This window comes from Grammomys surdaster, unplaced genomic scaffold (assembly GCF_004785775.1).
Source record: "Grammomys surdaster isolate TR1022 unplaced genomic scaffold, NIH_TR_1.0 125789, whole genome shotgun sequence".
NCBI lineage: Eukaryota > Metazoa > Chordata > Mammalia > Rodentia > Muridae > Grammomys > Grammomys surdaster.
Genome location: NW_021620620.1, coordinates 3,673,155 through 3,696,622, shown reverse-complemented (window position 1 = coordinate 3,696,622; position 23,468 = coordinate 3,673,155). Strand labels below are relative to the sequence as shown.

The window sequence follows — 23,468 nt, the reverse complement described above, 5'->3', positions numbered from 1 at the left end:
CTAGAAAACCAACCACTCTGTTTCAACCATCAGGTATCTGTCTATACCCACAGCGATGTGCAGTCAGTGGTTCAGTGAGTTCTATTCACAACCAAGCCATGATCTTGACCATTTTATGGGAACAAGACAGCCTCAGATGCCTATGTTCTCTGCTTTCATCTGAAATCTATTTAAAACTGAAAGGCCTAAATCCAGCATATCCATCTCTAGAGTCCTCATCCTCCAAGAAGAGATTGAAGTAGTTTGCTATCAGGACAAGAGACTACATTGATGAATCAGATGGCTCCAACTGAATCCTCAAATGACACAGAAATTCATGCCAAAGATGACAGAGAGAACATAGTGTACCCTGAACCTTGTACTATATTAGGAGATAGATATTCAGGATCTAATCTTGATCATCCCACTAATGAAAGCTCTAGAGCTTTGGGTAAAGAGGCTTCTTTCTTGGGGAGCTTTTCCTCCAGCAGGTATCTGGGGGACACCATAATGTTTCAGAAAGGTCTTAATCCAAGAAGTCTCCTGATTTTATTAGTCCTACCATGGGCTATTTACAGTTCTACTATTGCACTAGAAACCACAGGCTACATAAAGAAAGCAGAATGCAACCGTGGAACCAAGGACTACTGGACCACATGTTTGATGGGTACAGTCTCTCTTTTCTGAGTAAGTAGAGTAGATCTATCTTGCTTTCCTTAAAACACTAGTTAAATTCCCAAACATAATTGATAGAAAGAGTGCATAAACATAGATTTAAAAAAAAAGATGGCTCAGACATTAAGAGTATTTTCTGCTTGCACAAAGGACTTGGCTTTGGGTCCAGCACACAATAGACATCTAACAACCACCTGTAACTACAGCTTCCAGGGATCTGACACCTTCTTCTGGTTTCCATGGTGTCCTGCACATCTATGTCGTGCTTACATAGGTATCTACACTCAGGCACATAAAATAAATGTATCTTTAAAAAAAATATGTTAGCTCTGAAATGTCTTTTAAAAGCAAGCTTAGTTAGAGAATTTAAAATATGAATTACAGACATCTTTTCAAGAAAGAATCAGTTGTAATTCTTTTTAACACGAAGAGTACAACCATAAGAAAATACTTTAAATAAAGTGACCAAACAGGAAAAGAAGACCACAGTGCACAGCAACAAATCTCTCAACACACAGTCGAGTGTCATGGAGTACAGTCCTTTCTGTAATTCAAACACAGAACCGTGCAAAAGCAACCTTAATGCTCACTGCTAATAGCAAAATGATTCTTTTTATTGAAGAAGAAGAAAAAAATAAAAACGATGTTGCTCTAAGCAGTTTTGAAATGAATATCTGATTCAAAACTTCCCCTGTGCATATAATTGCATGCTAATTTACATTTTAATTACTTCCTAAGAAATCAAAAGCATTTGTTGACAGTGGAACATAATGTCAACTTCACGGTGCACTGTTGGTGGATGCTTAATGAACTTAATTAGATAATTAGTGATGTTAATTATCCTTCTATTATGAAGATAAAGATGCCTCACAAATGATGTACTCAGTGAAGAAACATCATTAAAGGTATCAGTGTTTGCTTTTGTTCATTTACGTCTGTTTTTCAGATTCTTGTAACTGGCTCATGATAAACGGTGACAAATAAAATTTGCGTGTAACGGGGGTGGTGGGGAGGGGAGTCACTGCCTTCCTTCAGTCTGCTGTTGATCGTCCCCAGGATTCTGGGTGCTGGCACCATGGTGGGGCTGCTGCTGTTGTTGACAAATGGTTACTGTGATAAGCTACAGTTACACATGTGTAACTTTCGGGTATGACATTGGTCTGTAAAACTATAATGGAAGAGCAAATCCCCATTGCCTAGTGGCATCATTGTCCTCTTAATGTCACAGCACCACAGCTTGTGCACATTGGTGGTGACGCTGGGGTGAACAGACCTGAGCTGACAGTCTTTAAAAGCACAGCACCCATACATGCAAGCTCCTTGATATTGGCCAGTGGCAACTGCATAGCTAGCTCTGGCTTTAAAACTCTATGCTTTGAGGAGCTAGCATGCACTCCATTTCCTCAGGAAAAGTGGCCTGTTAATAGTGTCTGGGCTGCAGCAGCCATAAGCTGCAGCATGCGGTGCATCTCAGAAATGAGTCACCCATTTCAACTTAGAGTGAGCTGAGTCTGTTAGCCACCGGCTCTGGGATGCACTTCTTCACTCTTGTTCTTTCTTAGCTCAGTCTTATCACAAGGTCCAGATCAGGACATTCATGGAACATGACTACTCTGGCAACAGAAGGGACTCAAGGACTCAGCAGCTCCTGTAGCCCCGGACTCAAGCACTGAAAACCCTCTAGTCCTGTAATGTTTTATAAACCATAAGGCCAAGGTGTCCTCAGAAGGCAGTCACAGTACTAATAGGCGGGACTCCAAATTCCGAGGTTAAGCCACTGCACAGATGCCAGAAGCCTATAACCCCTAAGGTCAGCATGCTAGATCTACACGTTATACACACACACACACACACACAAAACAACAAAAACACAAAACCTTTTGAAACTGTGCCCTGAATAATGATCAATGAATAATTACCAAATTTAGTCTTACTCTCAAATCAATAAAAGCCTCCCATTTCTTTCTTCAAGAAAGCAGCCTGGCCACCTCTGACCATTTCTGGGTCCCTTTAGTTCAAATCCCCATAAATGAAATGTTCTTGTGTTATTCATAAGGTGACTAGGTCTTATATGTACCATCTCCATGCCAGGAGGTCCTGCCATCTGATATGAGAGCAAAATCCTTGACCACTCTACCTACCACAATTACGAAAACCAAGATCCCATTTCCCAGGTCTTAGTAATGGTGCTCACACCACTAAAATTTCAAAACACTTTGTTTTCAAGCATTTCTTTGTGGGAGGCTTTGTTCTTTAACAGATAGACCTATTTAATTGCTTGTTCTCATGATTTTTCCCCACCACCAAGTTTTCCAGTAATTCCTCCGAAAGTCTGTATGTTCTGGATTTCAGCAGACATTCTCTGGCTCCCAGTACCCCACACATCTCCCATCGTGTGGACACAGTGTGAATATCTTCTCTTCTTCATGCCAGTGAGAACATGTCAACAAGACCAGCCCCCTTTCTGGACCCTCTGTACCTCCATTTTAGAAGTCCTTATACATTTTAATTGTCTCACAACTTTAGACTACCTGCTCCAAATAATATTTTAAAGTCATGTTTGTGTAGAAGTCCTTTCTTGCCCACAAACCTTAGACTGTATTTGCTGTATACTTATGTATAATTATTCAGTGGGACTACCCTGTGGGCTTCAAATTCTCCAAGTGTTTCATTAAGCTCTTCAACCTCTCTAACTCCAACTCTTGACGACAGAGCATCTGAGAGCTCCAGCTTGCTTTGATAATTGCCCTTTTCTTCCCCAGCTCCTACTCCCTCCATGATCACACATCTCGACTTTGTCTCAAAGCTCATTCTAGCTAATTTTGAAAAATCTAGTCTAACACTTGGCCTCTTGTGATCAGAAGTTTTATATTCTAGGGAGTGAGGTCTGTGGCTTGCCTGCGAGTACATTCACTCCAGAATGAGGAGGGGCAGAGGCATTAAACTAAAAGATGGAGGTGTCACCAGCAGACTGCATTCCTCCTCCAGGCTCAGCCTCAGCAAGAGCATCCTCAGTCCCTCATCACGAGAGAGCTACCATAGACATGACAGCAAACCACCCACCAGCCACTCTCTCACAGTCCCCCAGTTCTGTACACTCACTCTCTCATTCACAATTACCTTTTAGTTTTATGACTTCTTTAAGGAGAAGACAAGTATACACAAACATTGAAAAATGTAAGTGAAGGTGGGGGTGGCAGGGAAGAGAAAGGGAGGAGGAAGAAATTCTTGAAGGAATGGATTGATACCATAGATTCATTACTATTGCTTCCTTTGCATCTGTATATGTTTGAAATTTTCCACGAAGAGGTGAGGAGTAGTGTTTAGAGTAGATGGTCCCAAGTGTCACTTCCTTTGACAAGGACATTAGCAAGAGTGTCCCCTCAATGGAGCTGCCACTGATTTGCTGGTGTGGGCCTTGGCCATGAGTACGGCTGCTCCATGGGAGGCTGTGTCTATGGTATATGGTCGGGAATGGAGCTAATAGGAGATGGGCTCTGAGTGGCAGATTATCCAAGGTCCCCAAGTATGGCTACTCATGGTATTATGCAGATGCTAATACAATTGGCATATATGGTCAAGGACAATCTTTAGAGAACCCTGGAAGCAATTGGAACAAAATTAAATGTTCTTCTGGTTTTGGCAAACCCCACAAAAGCTTATCTTTGGTGTTTCAGCATCTCCAATGAAAACTTTGCCCAGCTCGTCTGTAGTCCTGCTGAGGTATGGAAAACAGCAACTAGGAGGATGAGCAACCGTGTCTCAGTGGAAACTTAGACACAGGCACAGCACTTTGTCGAGTGCCCCTGTACAAACAGCCTCAGCCTTTGATGGAAGACTAGTACAAAGTCTCTTTCCTCAGATAGGGCTAGTGGGTGCTTACACAGGAAGCTGTGCACAGGTGAACAGCATTTGTGTTGTTTTCCAGAGACAAGTAGGGAGAAGTCCAGCTCACACTCTATACAATAAGACGTGGATTAGTGGATGGATGCTTTCAGATGAACTCTCCCTTCTTTCAGGACCCCCCCCCCGTCCTCTGATTCCCATCTTCCTCATTGCCAACCGTTTCTCTACACTGCTCTTACTCCCCCACATCCCAGGCCTTCTCTCTTCTCAGTCATTTCCTCTGGCCTTGGCAGTCTCCTGTCTTCATCCATCCCAGCCTTGGGTAGCAGAATTAGGATTCCTGAGTTCTTTGATGTTGGATGCTCCTACCACTGTAGGATTAGGATTAGAATGCTATAGCCTTCTCCACTTAAATGATGGAACACTCTCTGGACACCCTTTTGCCTCAGGACCGTCACTCTTAACCATTAAATGAACAAAACCCCACCACATACTCCCCCCATTCAACTTCACACTCATGGGCACATCCATCACGTCATTTGCTTCTTATCTGGCACTGGTTCCTGTCTTGCCCTCGCCAGTACCCTTGAGCTTTTCCTGCCTGGTGTTTTTTCCCTACACTACCTTCCAAGCCTCTCCCTTTCTTGCCTCTAACTTAAAGTAATCTCTCTTGTTCCACTCCTCAGGGCCTCTCAGCTTCCAGGCCCCTCTTCTGTTTGCCAATGCTTTTCTTTCCATATGAGTCAGCAGATAATAATGTGCTCTGCATTTTGGAATAACTTTAGATCTGTAGAAGAACTGAGGAGACAATACGAGCGTTTCTGTCTACCTGATCCTCACCTGACTTCCCATGATATCAATGAACACTATATGTCATGACAGTGTTCCTGCCCAAATAAGGCAGTGTTTGATTACGGCTGTGGTTTGAATACAAATTGTACCCCATGGGCTCATTGTGTCATTGTGTCAAGCACTTGATCATCAGCTAGTGGCAGTGATGTTACTTTGGAAGTTTTAGAAACCTTAGGAGGTGAGGCCTATCTGAACAGGTCTTCCCTACCACACAGTCTTGCCTTCCATGGTGTTCTGTCTAAGCACACGGACCAAGTCACCATGGATTGAACCCTTGGAAACCACAAACCAAAACAAATCATTTTAATGCAAGGTGGGAAGGCAGCTTCCCAGCTTGATCTGAAACAAGAGCAACTGTAGTTGAGTGGGCAGAAAAGCAATATCTCCGCTAAGGAGAAAATTGGCTGGCCAGAGTATCACCCAAGATTCTCCAAGCAGACAGTGGTTAAGTGGCTTCCAGAACACCCTGCACTGGCTTTCGGAGGTCTGAGGAGAGGCCAAGACCCCAGCCTCTATCCTACTCTGAAGGCCTTCACCATGTCAGAGATGACATCACAATTTGATCCCAGAAAGGACTGCGATGGGGTTGGGGTAGGGGCGGGGCAAAAGGGGAGGAAATCACATCTATCAAAGTAAGTGACATCTATGAAATTGGCCTTGACTCAAAGCTCAGCTTCCATGTCAGGACGAGTCCATACTCTCCTGCAGAGGAAGAGAGGTGCAAGCCATGACGAATCCTACCTCATATGCCTCACTCCTAGGAACAATTTATCAGTGCTATAGAGCTGTCAGCACTGACATGATAAGGAATAACACAGGATGAATAATGCTTCCTTCAGTACCAACTCCTTTAATTACAAGCCTCTTCTTTCCAGAAGAGAGACAGAAGATGCGAAAACACCAATTTCATGCACTCGTGCCTGAATAATGTCTCCATGCTGCTTTTTCCAGATGGCGACCTCCTCACTGGAGGGACTAATGATGTGGGCATATTTAGGGAAAAACCAATAACGGAGTCTTTAACCTTCAACAACAAAAAGCGTGTTATACAAAATGTTCCTTGGGATACATTAGAAAATATCAATTACGTTGCTCACTGAGGTGTAATCAGCTGTAATAATCAAAATTAATTTTTAAAAATAATTAAACAGACCCCAGGGCAAATAGTTGATGCTCTTATCTTATGACATCACAGTGTACATATGTACCTGAGAACCGTGCCTTCTGGTAACAACAAAGGCAGCTCGTGGAGATGAGTGATGGATGTGGGGTCTGAGGGCTGCTGGGTCTCAATGCAGTGTGAAATGGAGAGCCCTCTGCTCCCTCCTTCCCGAACCTTCGATGCCCATACTTTGGTATCCTTGTCTGTGGCTGGTTCTGTACTCATTCCAACAGGGTGACCAGTGTAGGGAAGTCTAGCTGATTTTAAAATTTGAAACATGTTCTCTTTGTTTTGAAACGAACTTGTTTTTTAAAATGTAAGTGTTCCAAGAATACCTGCTCTTGGTACTGAAGAGTAACCCAGATCCAATTCCAGTTAAAGCCAGCTTTAGATCTGGCTTTTCTATATGTAGTCCCAACTTGGAAGCCACATGCACATCCTCAGACACTCAGAGACTGTGGAACGTGATTACAAGTAGCAAACAACAGAGAGGAGACACCACAACTGGGATTTGAGATCCTTGAGACATCTCCCAGGCTGAGGGTTCTAGACTCACCTCTGCTCTGCACTCAGGATCCTTTGTCTGCCGCCCTGGCACCAGTCTCATGGCTGAGGATAGGCTCCCACTCCACGAAGTCACTTTGCTGTGCTGTGAGACACTTGAGCGACTGGCCAGTGACTTCTTCTCAGATGCTGTGGGAGGAAATCAGAGCTGAAGCTGAAAGAAGAGCGTGTATACCAGTTCCACAGCTGGCTTGGCTGGCAAAGGGTCCTCTAGGGCCCGGATGTTGCATCCCTTCTGCCAAAGAGAAGCAGCATAAGCTACAGGCTCACATTACCGTCTTCAGATGTTCCTTCCACTAAGAAATGTGTGTAGCCTCTGGGGCCCCTAGACTTGCTCCAAACTCCTGGCTCCAAGGCTCATTGGTGTCTAGCAAGACATGAGAACATGTGGTGACATCCCAGAGTTACTAAACCTTGGTGTTCTCATAGGATGGAATGGAGATGTACAAATTCAGACCCACTGGGTGTCATGAGGGCAGGCTAAAAAATGTGCTTAAAGGCCCTGGAACATTTAAAGTGTTCAGTATGTGACTGCTAGCAGAAGAGCACTTCAGAGTCAGTCTCAGCTTTGTCTACCTTTGCATCTCCATGGGCATATGTGTCTTGTTTTATTACACTTCTCTCCAGCACACAATCTGATATTGTGGCTCCAAACTATATGTATACCTGTTGTTACAGCTTGAGTGTGATCCCTCCAAAATTCCTGTTCTAATATCCCCATTGTGATGTAGGAAGTAGTAAAGTCACGAGGCTTCATCCTCATGGATGGATTTATGTCTTATAAAGGGGCTGAAGGAAATGGGCTCAGGCTTTCTCTGTCCTTCCATTCCTTATATTAGGTAACAGAAACATTCAAGCATACCTTAGAGGATATTACAACAAGGTCTGACTTGGAAGCAGACAGATCCCTGACTAGACAACCAATCTCATATACCCAGATCTTGGGTTTCTTAACTTCTGGAACTCTAAGAAATTGAATTTCTGTTATTCATAAACTATCTAGCTTATGCTTTTTATGTAAGCAGCACAAATAGACTAAGAAAGACACATGCATGGTTATCTTCCAGTGCAATTTGGAAAGCCAGTTATATAAGGGCTCTGGATGTTACACAGGAAGTCAATAGATAAGCAAACACCTACCTCTTGAGATGCTGTAAATTTTTGTGATGTTGAAAGACTTTAAAGAAGCATATGAATTTTGAACCTTAAAACTTCACCACCAAGCAAAAGCAAAATCTCATTGCTGAATTGATAACTATGAAGGCAGAATATTTTTTTATGCTAACATTTTAAGGATAATCATCCACTTCATGACGTGAAAGTACGTAGCCTGAAGCTCAAGGCTGCTGTGCAGTTTGGAGTAAAGTTTCAAAGCTGAGCAGTGATCAGCGGGGCCAGACCTAGTGCTCCAATCTCACAAGCCTTAGCCAGAACCCTGAACAAGTGGCCAGTCCCTCTAAGGGATTTTTGCAAGCTGTCTGCTTGGTTAGTACTTCCAGCCTTCCTCCCCCCACCCCCACAGGTAAATATAGCATTCATTCTTTGTGAGGACAGATAAGAAATGTTTCAGTGATGTAAACCACACCCACCAAATGTATGAAACAGAAAAGGTCCTGGCTTTGGGTAGAATCCTGGGTAGAAAAGGCTCTGGCCCTGAGTGGAACCCTGGAAGATAATGACTCTATGAGACCTAGCAGTTTTTTTCCCTTGACTTGAGGGGACAGAGACCTAAGTAATGCTGCCAGGCTCTGAGCATCGTCTCCTCCCAGAGTGGGGTAACCTCTTCAATCTTCACTTCGCTTTCCCCAGCCTTCACGGAGAGATCGATCTTGAAGGCATCCTCCAGGGTCTGTCGCCTCTGTGCCACCAGCTGCTGCCAGAGCACCCGCACTGACTTCTGGATGCTGTGCTGGACTAAGAAAGAGAGTACACAGCACAGTGAGGGTGGCCTCCCCCAAACAGGATCAAGAAGGCCACAAAACAGAATACGTCTTGTTATCTTGATGATTACCTCAGCTTTGCAAGCTCCCCTCAGAAGTCAGTATGTAGAGCCAAAGCTACCAACATCCGTGTAAGTTGGTTTTTTCCTTCTTCCCATGTCTAACTACCTCTTACAAGTCCTGTCTGCCTCTCATGCCCAAATCTAACAAATGAGATCAAGGGATAGAGGAGTCTCTTCCCAATCCCCAATTCTGTCTGATACCTGTGGCATCCTTTGCATGACTCCTCAGTAACTATGGTGGTTTGAATGTTTGGACCATGAGAATAGTAAGGAGGTGTGGCCTTGTTGAAGTGGGTGTGGCCTTGTTGGAGGAAGTGCATTACTGTGGGTGTAGGCCTTGAGGTCCTATGCTCAAGAATCACCTATTATGGAAGAGAACCCCCTTCCTAGCTACCTGCAGAGGAGAATCTGCTGCTGCCTTTGGATCAAGATGTAGAACTCTCACCTCCTTCTCCAGCACCATGTCTGCCTGCATGCTGCCATGCTTCCAGCTATAATGATAACAGACTGAACCTCTGAAACTATGAGCCAGCCCCAAGTAAATGTTTGCCCTTATAAGAGTTGCCTTGGTCATAGTGTCTCCTCACAGCAATGGAGGCACTAACTAAGACAATAGCTGAAGAGTTACTCCAAGCATCCCCTAAGGAACCTTCTTAAACATGTTGGTCTCTGTGGAGAATGGTGCCCAAGTGCAAGGTTGTGCCCAGGTGAACCATTTCATTTTCCTAACATTGGATCTGCTTCTCAGACTCTGTCCTTCTCAGTGTCCTGGGTTATGTGAAACCTAGACACATCTACAAGCCAGCTCTGTTTGGTACACTGAAGTCTCTAGTCCCTTGAACTGTGTGTGTGCAGGTTTATCCAGACGCATGGATGCATAGTAGCCAGAGATCAGTGTTGGATGTCTTTATCTCTCTCTTCCTCACTCCGGCTGAATCTGAAGCAGCAGCTTACTGGCTTGGCTAGGCTGTTTGGTCAGTAAGTCTCTGAGATCCTCCTGTGTCCACCTCCCCAGTGCTGGGATTACTGGTATTTGCTACCACGGTCTGCTTTTTACATGAGCAGAAGGGATCAGAATTCATATCCTCGTGCTTACTCTGTAAGCATTTTGCTGACTGAGCTACTCCCTAGGCTGGGGTCTGTTTTGCTAATCCCACCTCTACCAAATTCTGGAGTGTAGCCAGGCACGCTGTAACTGGCACTGTGTTTGTATAAAGTTTAAAGTCACAAGCTTCTGAAACAGGAAAGGCTTAGGAGCCTCTCTGACCACAGCCCAGATGTGCTGCTCACCCTGATGGTTTGTATTACAAGGTGACAGAGGCAAGTGGTACAGACTTCAAATCCAGAAGCAGAGGCTTGGGCCTTCTCAATCAAGACAGAAGAGATGCAGTTCTTAAACACATGGATGAGTGTGCATGTGTGCTTTGGTGCGAGTGTGCGCGTGTGCATGTGTGTGTGTGTGTGGGTGTGTGTGTGTGTGTTATAAACTGAAAATTGTGGGAAACAAAGCTGAGAGGTATCGAGGTACTGGTTTGAACTGGCATGTCAGTTTCAACATAGGAGTGAGAAGCCAAGGGACTGAAGTAACATATGTTTCTTTGTCTTCTTTTCACCCGTCCCTCTGTCTGACCTTCTATACCTTCATCCTCCTGTCCACCTCTCCATCCTCTCATCGGTGCCTTCATCCTCCATTCATACTTCTCTCCTCTCATTCATCCCTTGTCATTCTGTCTGGAGCCTACACTACAACTGCTGCTGGTCAACTCACTCCCATACAGAACGACCAGCAGAACGTACCATCGCCCAGACTTGGGAGGCCCTCCTCCTTCTTATCTTTCACTTCTTCATTTGGAGAAAGGAAGACTTGATGATAAGGTGTAATTCTGGGCTTGGGCTCCAATCCAAATCCTTCTGGATAACTAGTGAACAAGAAAAATTTCACGGTAAACTCAAGTTTCCTTAGGACCATGTCATGGTTCTTTTGTAAGAGGCCACTCCTAAAACTCAGTATATATCAACATGGAAAAGTATGCCAAGTTAAAGAAAGTACACCTTAATGATGTCCATAGCTGATATTGAACAATGGATTTCCACACAGCAGAAAAAAATGTCTTATCATTGTAGATTGTCCTAGCTGTGAAATTGTTCTTGTGCCTCCAGCAGAGCCAATGGTGCATCTCTTGGTGTCTCTTCCCAGTCATCAGAACTGGACCTTTCAAAGCACTGATACTTGACTCTGTTGGACCCTGATGTCATCCCATAGCCAGAGCTAGTTTCCAGGACATGTGACTGCACAGAGTCCTATACATTTAAGGGCTCTGTACTACCATCTTGACAACACTAGGAATTATTAAACACATGCTTCATATTTTGATTTTTTTTCAGGGCCCCACAGTTCTAATGGGAACACATGGGTCATACACTGGATTCCCCTGCAGCCTTATACTGTGACAGTCCCTAGAGGGCTCAGCCTCCTGGGAAAAGAAAAAAATACTTATAATATGTAGATAAAATCTAAAACAGCAAACATAGAAATACAAGTCTGCCCATGTTCAAGAAAGAACATTGTTGAAATGTAAAGAATAAAATGTTTTACAGTGGGGCTTGAAGAAGCTGCTGTTCCCAATATGTGAAAAGGTGTTCTGGTTACCTCAGCTGGGCTCCCACATGAAGAGACAAGGGAAAGCCTCCAGACTTAACCATATGCTGAACACGGATGCTTTTCAAATTAACAAATGGAATAACTAGTGCCTCTCTGGGATGAAGGCTTTCCCGGAGCTGCTGCTTCACCCTCCTAAGGGCTGGAATGATAGGCTGCTGTTAAGCTGAGTCAACCCTAGTGATAACTGGTATTCAATAAGAATAGCTAAAGAATGTAGCTTTTTTTATTCAAATGATTTAACTTATAATTTATACCGCTGTAAGGTGGAATCAGGCACGATGGTGGATTTGAATAATCATAGGGCCCTGTGTGAGTCAGCTCAGTCTACACAGTGAGATCCTGTCTTAACAGAGGGATGTATAACATCCTGCTGTCTTGTTCTCCCTTCACTCAACACGGCTCTCTTGATAAGAAGCCACACCCACAGGCTCAGTACAGTCAAGCATCCCCAGACTCAAACTGAAGTTCAAAAGGCCCCAGTATCTGAAGACTTTTAAAACAAGATGACACTGCAAGTGGAAAATTCTACACTCAACCTTTTGTGGTTTCCAATACAAACAAAAATGTATTAAACATGATGTACAAAATGATTGTCAGGCCACAGATGCAGGGTATATTTCAAATAAATGTACATGATGTTTACTTCTGGGTACCATCCTCAATATATTTCATTACATATGTGTGTGTATACACATATATGTAAAAAGGAATATATATACACATATAAATATATACATTAAATGTAAAATGAATTATATAAAAGATATAGATATAAATAAATAGATATGCAAGTATTCACAAAATTTAAAGAAATCTAAACTATGAAAGATATTTGTTCCCAAGCATTTCAGATGAAAGAGTAAATCTCTTCTACCATTTGCAGGGAGATGAGTTGAACACAATACAGTCAAGAACCATAGATTCAAATGGGGCTTCCAGAAAGGGGGCTATTCAACAGCAGTTTGTCAGTGTTTCTTTGGTAATTGTGCTTGTTGATATGGTTCTGAATTTCACACATATTGTGTGTAGTTTTCTGCAAAGAAGACTACTTCTAGCTTGCATGGTTTATTGAATTATGAACATTTTTCCATACTGAGATTGCATTTATCAAATATTAATGTTTCTGAAATCTGGCTATATAAAAAGAAATCAATGTATACACTTAATGTTTGCATCTTCTGCCTCAAAAAATGAAATCAATTAAATATCTTAGAATTGTGGAAAAGAGGTAAATTATTATTTTTTGATGCCTCTAGTTGCTTGGTCACACAGACTTGGGGATGGCTTGTCTATCAAGTACACAACTTCAGCTCTCCAGCTGAACAAAAAGCGTCTCTCATTTATATTGACTTCCCCTAAATATCCTTCCCTCTGTATCTTGCTTTTCTTCCCTGACCACCAGCACATCGAAGAAAGCTTCAGTTCTTACCTCCTAGCATTCAACAGCAAAAGACAATGCATGAGGCACAGGAGGAAGCTGACATTGGAATTGTAAGTGGCAAAGATGATGTCCCAGTGCTCCTGTAGGAAGTCCAGGATGCTGAGGAGGGCAAGGCACTCGGATAGGGACTGCTGGGGCTTACAGAGGCAGTACAGGATGACTTTATTCAAACTGCTGTATAACGCACTCATGACAGTGTCCTTCTGGGAAGATGAGTTCTCGATGACCTGTACCACCAAAATGAGACACACACGTACTCGTGAACAGTTTGCAATTTTACACATGGACCCAGTTTACCACAGAAACAATGCTATCAAAAAGTTACACAGTTACAAATGCTTCTGTAAAGTGGGCACCTCTTAATGCAGAGAGACTCACAACTGGTCAGTATGAGGAGACTCAGCCCTAACACCTCCTCCAAAGGCTCAGAGAACAGCACAGAAGAGGGGAAAGAAAGACTAAGAGTTGGAGGATGAGAAGGAATTCTGTGGAATGTCTTCTGGTCATGATGTGGGTGGTGCATCTGGAGCTTAAAGCAGCTGTGGCCACCAGCACATGACCTGTACAAGGATGGGCCCACTGACATTCTATCATAGACTGGGGGGGGGTCTGGAATGGCCCCATCTCTCTCAGAGGAACTCTAGACAATTAATAGCTGCTGAAAGAGCAGGAGCCACATTCCCACACTCCTCAGTGGTACATGACCTCACTCAAGTAAGTAAAAGGAAATGAAGTGGGCTACAAAAAAGGACACAAAATGGGGGAGGGGTCTTGGGAAGAGAGAGATGTTCAGGAGGAAGGGGAAGGGAAGAAGAAAGGATAGTTGGGAGGACTTTGAAAAGAATGCATGGGGTTGTGATTGAATGTGTTTTTTTTAAGTGACACAATCTGACCTGTCAACTAGGTTTCTACACTCTTGAGCCTCTTCTGAAGAGCAGATCAATAAAGGCAATTTGCAGAATTCAAAAAGAAACTCATAAAGACAAAAGCTAAGAGCTGACCATAGCCATATTTTGGAACATGGGTTTAGTAATCACTGGTTTCTGAAACACTGGTGAGGTGGCTGACATTCAGCATATGAACATATGCTGTTCATGTGTGTTTTAAAACAGGTACATTGTTAATTACAATAATGTTAATAATTACAAAAACAATTAGCAATAGTCCCAGTATGTATGTGTGTGTGTGTGTGTGTGTGTGTGTGTGTGTGTAGTTCATTTAAGTGGCATGATATCATAAAGTAGACTATCATATGACCTTACTCTAGGGAGGAGAAGCTGAGGTCAAGCCCACCAGGGACACCTGAACTGTGCCTTTCTGACTCTTGTCCCCTAAAATAGTTAGAAGCAATAGACTTTATTCAGTTTTATAAAAAACTCAGGGAGGTTGCAGAGGGCCAGAGTGCAGAGTCTTAGCACAGGTGTCTCAGTAAATCCAATTGCCTTCAGCAGGACACAGGTCAATAATGGGCAGTTTTTGATTCTTTCAAGATGGCTTGTTAGCTGAGCTCCCTTGGAGTAGATCAGCTAGTACTGCATTTCTCTGCTGTGAAGTTCCATTTGCTTATAGACTGCTGAGAATTAAGACTCATGATTTCACCACCAATCTGTCTGCACTTCTCAAACCACAGTAAGGGCTGTGGGTTGGATTGCAGAAGGCAGGAGAAAGTACTGAGCCTGAGAGACCACCTTCAGGGTATGCAGTGACTATCAAGCATGCTTGGATTTCAAAGAGCTTCCTTTTTTCCTATCTACCTTGGATTCTATCTAAGCTCCAGGAAAGATGATCTAGCTGAACTAAGAAGACTCCTAGTCCATCCACAGGATACTTCTTACCACCCTGGTGATGCGGTTTCTTACCGCTATGATGTGCTCTATGATGAACAGGAGGATGTGCCTGGGATCTGCTGAGAACGTCCCACTATACAGCTTCTCGGTCAGCTTCTGGGTGAAATAGGAAATGCTTGCAAGGGAAGGCACAGTACCAGCTTCTGTATTTGGCTGAGGTTCCTTACTGCCTGTGTAAGGTAAGGAAGCAAACCGAGATTAGTGTCGAATGGGTTTCTCTGCCCCACAGCCTACAAATCCCTGGTGGTACCCAGATCCTAGTCACCTGTGTACCCCAGTGTTATGAAGATGGAGTGTCTAGTAGGTACACAGAGAACATATATGTATTCAAAACAAACTGATCTTAAATAAGGCGGTTAGTGATATAAATCAAGAGATGAGGAGACAACCAAGAGAACACTTCCTCTCGGGGTTCTTTGATGTGAAGACATTATAGTTGAATACTCAAGGCCAGTGAGAAGGGACTCGTGGTCATGCTCTCGTGCTGGACTGATGGGTGAGCTAGCTTTTACACAACTTGACACAAGCTAGAGTCATCTTGGGCCAAAAAAACATAAGTTGTGGATTTTCCTCCATGAGATTGGCCTGTAAGCAAGGCAATGGGGCATTTTCTTGATTAATGATTGATGTGAGAATGCCCAACCCACTGAGGGTGGCAGGAGCCCTGGGAAGATGGTCTTGGGTTGTAAGAAGAAAGCAAGCAAACTGAGCAATCCATGGGGAGCAAACCAGTAAGCAGCTTCCCTCTGTATTCTCTTTGTGCATTGCTGCCTTGACTCCCCTTAGTAATGGACTGAACCAGGATGTATAAGCCAAACACCCTGTCATCCCAAGCTGCTTTTGGCCATTGACCTTTATAACAGAGTAGAAGGCAAACTAGGGCAGTTGTGGAAAGAGCCATAATGTAAAGCAGGTAGCCAGACTCATTTACACAGCAGGCAGCGTGTTCACCTCAGTGTGTGGAGATCTCAGATGACTCCCAGACCTGCCCTGAGTTAGCTAAGACTGTCCCATGCACAGTCCAGGTCAGCAACCCAGTCACACTGCCATCCAGAGACAGAGACGAGATGAACATTGGGTTGCCATGTCAGCATTCTGCTTATACAGCCCCCTACTCTCCTCCATGCCAGAAATCAAGAGAAAGACACCAGCCAGGTTTGCACACTGTGTGGCAGGGGAAAATCCTAGAGGCAAGCTGTGTCGCATGGGATTCCTGTGGCTCAGAAAATGCTGGTGAGATGTGGCCTTGATTTTTAAATGAAGCCTCAGCTGTCCTGAAACTAAGATCTCAAGTGTTGCAGGATGGCTGCATCTTTACCCAGGGCCTTTTGTTCAAGAAATGCTCACTGGGCAGTGAGTCTGTCATTAGCATGTGTAAGAAGGTTCAGAATGTATTAGGCTCAATTATCTCACAGTCCCCAAGCATGAGTCAGGTTTCTCATGAAGTCACTGGAGATTGATCTGAACCCAGAAGACAGGAGGAATTTCTACCTCAGAATGGCCCAACTATGGTAAGTCTCATGGAAAATAGCAACCGTCCCCCTATCCCAACCCGTGTCAAAGGAGGTCAACCAACTCTCACTGAAGATGGATGCAGAGTGAACATGCCAGGATTACTCAACCTGGGGATCTTGGTGTCCCAACGAGCTACCCAACACTAGGGACAGAGAAGAGCACAGAAGCCACTCACTCACCTTTTAGAGTCGACATGCTACCCCCTCTTGGGACATGGAATATGTCCATGGTGGAAAGTAAGACCTCAGACTGGAAGTCTCGCTTCTGCTGGCTGGTGGCACCATCCGGGGAAGCCTGAAAACATGGCCCAGGACTGAGACACCAGCCATTGAGTCGTCGTGTCCCCTTAGTGACCACATTCTCCTTGGTATGGGCTAGTGAGAATGGGCTGCTGTCTGGCCATGACTGCCTTTCTCTGAGATATTGTCCTCTGATGATCCAACCACATCACCCAGGAGGTAAAGCTCTCTTTTTGGGTGAAGAAGCGAGTCAGAGGAGTCCATAGCCAATGGTCACCTGGCAGGTATCTCAATGTAAAGTTGACTCAAGAGCATGGCATGCCACTGCCCTTGGGGACCAGAGCTGAATCCATTCAAGAACAAGCTTCTGCCCCAGAATTCTGCTTCTCTTCTCCTTCTCCTGAATACTTACTTACAAATGACTTCCACAAAACTCTTGCCTCAGGCTCTGCTTCTAAGGACCTCTCATCTATTCATCTATTGGTCCTCCTTGGCCTGAGGTTCACAGGCCCCACCCCAAGCTGGTGTCTTAGGTCTGAGCATGCCCTGCCCTTGAGGGCCAGTCTCCTCCCACTGCACACAGTCCACCAACATGCCCCTTCTAACCTACCTCCAGGAGGACCTCCAAGGGCAGCCACTGCTTGGGGCTGGACACTCCAATAAGCAGCTCCCTGAGGAGGACTTGCATGAACTCCTTCAGCTGCCTCCGAGCTGGGTGTGGCTTGAAAGAAGCTTGGAACCCCACAGCAGCATGGCTGGCTTCCGCAGAGTCCCCGGGACTGCTGGTGTTTCTAGAGGACTCAGACGTGGCTTCCTGGGAGAAGTGACAGAACAATGTAGTTGGCTCTGCTTGGAAGCCTTTGCCCACAAGCCACTGTGGGCAAAATCCTCATCAAAGTCATCTAACTCCTGCATGTAAACCTGTTCTGCAGAGGCATGAGATTGGCCCCGGGGTCAAATTTGTAAGGTGGCCACATCTGTCTGAGATCCACTTTGAGAGCCACAGAGTCAGAGACCAGCAGGGAGGTCTAGAATATTGGGCATGGCAACGTCTGGTTCTGGGACTCAGCTCTAAGTCCCCAGTGTTCCACCTGTCTCAGCCCTGCTAATGCTGACAGAAAGCATCCTTGGATGAGAAGGATAGAGAGGTAGAGCTGGAGGATCTCTCCCATATCTCCAAAGCCGACTAACACTTAGGCTCTCACTGAGGATTTGCAATAAATAAATAAATAAATAAATAAATAAATAAATAAAGCAAGCAAACAAGCAAGCAGGCAGGGCTCATTCTCCTAGATAGTTCAGGACAACATGGAGATGCCAAGAGGCCAAACGATAGATCCAAGGACACATGGCCAGGGATTCTTGACTCCCGCCCTGTGAACTTTTCATGTGCCTTCATCTGTTGGCACCTCCCTTTGCTCATTCATAAAATTAATGCAGCCATTCTTAATTAAGTCATAAAATGAATTTAATGGTACCTAGGGAGGTGGTGACTGCATTAATTAGCTCTGTGCGGCCTTGACTGGAAAGCTGCCATATAAATTCACAGCAAATGGAAGGCTTTTTGGTCACCAGCTGCCTGCAAGAGGAGGTTCTGTCTCATTGTTTGTGCAACAAAGACCTGGCAGGGATGACTTGGTTGAGGCTAGGAAGCATGAAGGCTACTTCAGAACTGAAGCAGAAGCCCTAAGATGGGGCCTGCTTGGCTTCCTGAGATGTTTGTTGGCAGGAGAGATGATCTGTGGAGGAGAGACTTTCTCCCCTGTCTCCCTCCAATGGAAGTGACAGGTGGCTGTGGAGGAAGCCCCTTGGGACAGAGTGCACTTGGCTAAAATCTTCCAATTCAGCAGATGCCAAATCTGGCTCAGACACAGGCTGAGTTAGCACCAGGGTCACAGTGCCAGGCCACAGATTTTAGGAGCCTAGTTCCCTGTCTAAGACCCAATGGGGACAGTAAGAGCAGCCTGGAAGACTGTCCTCCCTGCTCAGCCCAGCTCACCCGGCCAAGCTTGTATCTGGGTCTCTCCTTTGGGTCTTTCTGGCTTTTTTGCTCTTTTCTAACGAGTTACTTGAGTATATACGGATTTGTCAAACCATTGTGTGACCATTTCCTCATTTTTTATGCATCTTCTAGTCTTTATACTTAATCTCCTTATTTAAACTAAATATGCTTGTCCCTTAGAGTCCATGGGATACTGATTCTAGGAAGCCCTGAAGATACCCAACTCCGCAGATGCCCAGCTCTGTTATACAAAATGGTAGTGCATTTGTATAGATTCTGCCCAAATCCCCCCACCCTGATATTTCATCATCTCCACATGAGTGGCAGTGCTTAGTACAATGCCAATGCTATTAAAATGTAATGTTTATGGAATAATCACGGAAAATATCTGCACAAGTTGGGGACAGACAAAAACATGTTTAATGTCTGAAAGTATTTCCATCTGAGGCTGGAAGCACTCCCAAACACAGTGTTCATGGTACAGAGCACTGGCCAGACTCTCCAGACCTAGTCAGCTGCTTATCCTAAGCTGATCGTAATGGGAGGGAGACAGGTTTGGAGGACTGCCACTTTAAATCTTGGAAAGGTGACATTTCTCAGTCTTGCCACCCTTTGGCAAGATGGGCCTGAGCCCAGGGACACAGAGGGACTTTTCTTTCTGAGGCTCTTCTCTCTTTCTGATACTGCCTTCATCTGGGGCTTCACAAAGCGCCAGGTTCAGGCCTGTACCCCAGGGGCTCATCAGAAGATGAGCATTTTCTCCATGTACACCCCTCTGGGAGGGGCGGGTTCAGGGCCCTTCACTCACTTCACTAACTTTTTTAGCACGTGGTGATGAGCGCCGCCCCACGCTCAACTCTGGAAGTCAGAGGTTAAAAGCCCTGATTCTAATATGCCCTTCTAGCTAATGTTACAACTTGCAAACAAACATCACATCTTGGTCTCTGCTTCCTAATCCACCAGGGCGGGGACTGGGTGCAGACTTCTGCCTGTCTTTTTCTTGTGTTTAATTCTCTGTCCCCCACCCCCACCCCTGTTGTTACCGCCTGCTTTCACTCAGATCCCCAGTGCTCCTGACTCCTCTGACCCTACACCTGAAATTGCTTCTCTAACTCAAATTCACAGTTCTTTCCAATGCCCCTCTTCTAACCTTCCAGCAATCAAGATTCAAGACCTCCTCTTCCAGACCTAAGTGAGACCTCTCTCTTCTTGGTCCATAGAGTTCTGAGCTGGGCCCCTCACAGACCCAGAAAAAGAGCTGGATCAAGTTCCAGCAGCCTGAAGACAGAAAAAATTCCTGAGAAGAAAAGATGGAAGGAAAGACAGTGGTACTACCTAGTCTCTGTCCATGACACAGGTGACAAGAGGTCCCTGGCATGGGATACTGAATTCCCAATATCAGGATGGTATGTATTCCACCAAATATATATTTGAACTTGAACTATGATCACATATCACATTACTGAGATTTCTAAGGACTAAAACAAACAGAAACTGAACTCTGGCGCTGAAATTGACCTTGGGCTGCACCTCAGCCAAGAAAAGAGAAATTACCCATGTTGTTTATTCTATGTTCAGTCAAGTTGCTTAACGCGCATTTTAACTTTGGGAGGCAGGGAGGTACGCAGCCCTTCACCCGTGAAGGATGATGCCGTTCACAGCTCCCCACCCTGAGGCCTTAGAGCAAAGCAAGTCCTACCTTCTGTGTTTCCAGGGGGAAAGTGATGATGGCCATGGTCTGGAGGAAGTCAGGGGTCCTCCATGCTGGGTCCTGGGGATAGGAGCGGTGCACCAGGCCGAGGAACTGAAGAATACTGCTGGGGAGTATCTGCTCTAAGGCACTGTCTCCTGAACCTGCAGGGGGCTGAGGACACACTCTGTGAGACTTGGCATGTGAGGCAGCATGTAGCAGCAGGACAGAGGGACAGGGGATAACTGAGAGAGACCAAGAAGCTAGAACATAGGGGAATGTCTTCCAGAGACTCAGTGCGACATGCTTCTGGCAGTTGCCTAAGACAGTTGGGCAGTAGCAGGAGCTGGTCACATAACATTTAAGTGTTTCACATATGATCCTTCCCTCACCCTAAACCTTAGGGAATGGGTTCCATATTTACCTCTGATCTGCAGTAGGGAACACAGAGGTCTAGAGAGGTTCACTCTCAGCACAGACCACCCAGTATGTGAAAGTCAATGAGAGTGAGCCTAGGAGATCTGGTAGAGTGTACCGTGTCCTCACACCATCACTGTGCTAGTGGACTTGGCATACTGGGCTCAGGGAAGAGTGTGCCTGTCAGGACTCAGCCCAGCCTTTCTCAGCCCAGAGCCAACTTCTCCACTAGAGATTCCACCCTGACCCACACTGAGGCCTCCCTGGTCTGAGCAGGGCGTGAAGAGGAATACTCCTGCCAACCAGGAGCCTGGAATGTGCTGAGCTGAGCTGAGCTGAGCTGAGCTGAGCTGAGCTGAGCTGAGCTGAGCTGAGCTGAGCTGAGCTGAGCTGATCTTCAGGGCCCTATCTGAGCTTGAGTTTCCTCCCAGGCTGTGCTCTCTTCCCCTCTGGTCCACGCTACACAACTAAGCTTTCTCCACCCAGTTCCCTTGTGTAACATACTCAGCTGCCCCATTCAGAGGTCGACATGTGACCCAGCCAAGACATCCAGCTGCTGTCTAATGTCTTGTTATTCTGAATACATGTCTGGAGCTTCATTTTTGCCGGCCTTGATCTTAGCCTCTTTCCCTGTATACCCACACCAACACACAGAATCGACACCCAGTCTATTCCAAGTGACTCATATATATCTATTAGAGTTATTCTTAAGATTAAATTCCAGACTTTGTCTCTCATCCTTTACAAGTTTACCACATGTAGAGTCTTATCTACTGACACTGGCAAATGTCACCTTCATAACCGGAATGCTCACTGCATTAGATCAGATATCGAGGGGCCCCATTATTACGATGTTAAACTAATATCCTTCACACATGAACTTAATGTGCTTGCTAATGCATTGCAAACACTTGGCTTGTACTTTCATTTTCCTCTGCATATTTTACAACTTACTTTTAAGTTTTAAATGAGCTTACACGTCACATTTTGCTTTATTTTTGATAACATATTGGTTAGGTAGACAACTGGTTCCTCATACTACGAACAGAAAATATTCATCTTAGATATCCCCCAAATTAATTGCATATTAGCTTGCTGGTAGAATGAATGCATTTTTCAACATGAAAAATATAAATAAATATATATATTTACATATACATAGATATACACATATATATGCATATATATGTTCAGCCACATGGACATTGAGTGTATAAACCAAGAGATCTTTTAAAATGTAGTCATAGGAATTCTGGGAAATCACAAAATTGAAAGATGCCAAGTATTACAATCTTAGAAAGTGACATAAATAAGTCAGGATACTCATCAATATATCCAAGATAGCATTCTTAAAATAAGTCCACAGACCTTCAGGTTCTTTTAAAAAGAATAGTAAAACTATGGTAGAAAGAAAGCTCAAATCTCAAAGCTGAAAGTGAGAAGGTGGGAACTGTATCCCAGAACCCGAGTTAGAAGACATCTGCTGGAGCTGTCGGGTCCCTCAGGGGTCCATGTGTTAAAGAGTTGCACTGTTAATGTTGTTGACAATTGTACAAACTTGGGACAACTTAGGAAGTCTTGAGACATTGGGGGTGTACCCCAAAAGGGCACTGTAGGATTTCAGAGTTCTTCTCCACTTTCTGAGGTCAAGAATCATGGAGAAAACTCAGGCCTGGGAAACTTGCATTTAAATAATATAAAAATTTGTAAATTTAACATCCTTTTTAATATAAAGGAGGACCTGTATTTTATTTTAAAACTAGCACAATACCAAACTTTACAATAGCACAGTGGAAAAAAGTCTCAGTTCATTAGCCTTTATAAATGTTCATATAAAATCATAAATGGAAATTTACTAATAGAACATGTAAGTGCACTGAAAGTAAGAACACAAGGGCTGAAGATCTTAACGAGAATGCAAAGAATCCTGTTGGTGGAATTTTATCACATGAAACTGATTGAAAGACACAAACACATGATCACTTAACAATATGGCCAAGACAAAGCAAAAATAGTTATTCTTTAAAAGGTTAAAACATGTGTTAGGGAGATGACTCTGCTAGAAGAAGCAAGATGGCAGATAGACACAAAGTTTGGTCAGGAGCTATGGGTGAGCCTGCCTGGAAGATGCAGCTATAAACAGCTAGAAAGATCCTCAAACACTGAAGAAGGAGTGGATTAACAACACCCAGGTTATCTTCTGACTTTCATGCTTGTGCCACAGCATGCACATGCCTGCACATATGTACACACAGATACAGCTTTTAAAGTAAATGATATTTTTAAGCAAAAAAAAAACAAACAAAAAACCCCAAAAACCAATAGCATTCTGTGCCCTCTCATCATAGCCACATCTGCATGCAGGAGAGAGACTGGTAAAGGCTAAAGCAATGTATTTTTGATCTAATGCTAAAGAACTCGTCTATGGAACTGGTGTCTGTGTTGCCATGTTGCTGAGATTCGGAGAACAGGCTGAGTGTCTCTACACGAGATGAGTGCGAAGGTGAGCAATGGATGGAGGTGTGTGCTGTGTGGCTGTGGGGTGTGTGTTGTGTGGCTGTGGGGTATGTGTTGT

General features: G+C 44.4%; 1 protein-coding gene across 2 annotated transcripts in view; it reads right to left on the bottom strand.

The window, feature by feature from the left end:
* The window catches only part of Wdfy4 (WDFY family member 4), a 233,960-nt gene that overhangs the window by 109,077 nt on the left and 101,415 nt on the right, over positions 1-23,468 (bottom strand). For both annotated transcript variants that reach the window (XM_028789147.1, XM_028789149.1), the window contains exons 32-39: positions 20,486-20,650; positions 17,395-17,598; positions 16,725-16,839; positions 15,043-15,200; positions 13,172-13,410; positions 10,878-10,999; positions 8,807-8,992; positions 7,071-7,207 (exon numbers count right to left, since the gene is read on the bottom strand). In XM_028789147.1, the coding sequence (XP_028644980.1) occupies positions 7,071-7,207; positions 8,807-8,992; positions 10,878-10,999; positions 13,172-13,410; positions 15,043-15,200; positions 16,725-16,839; positions 17,395-17,598; positions 20,486-20,650 (1,326 nt within the window). The remainder of the gene's footprint in view (positions 1-7,070; positions 7,208-8,806; positions 8,993-10,877; positions 11,000-13,171; positions 13,411-15,042; positions 15,201-16,724; positions 16,840-17,394; positions 17,599-20,485; positions 20,651-23,468) is intronic.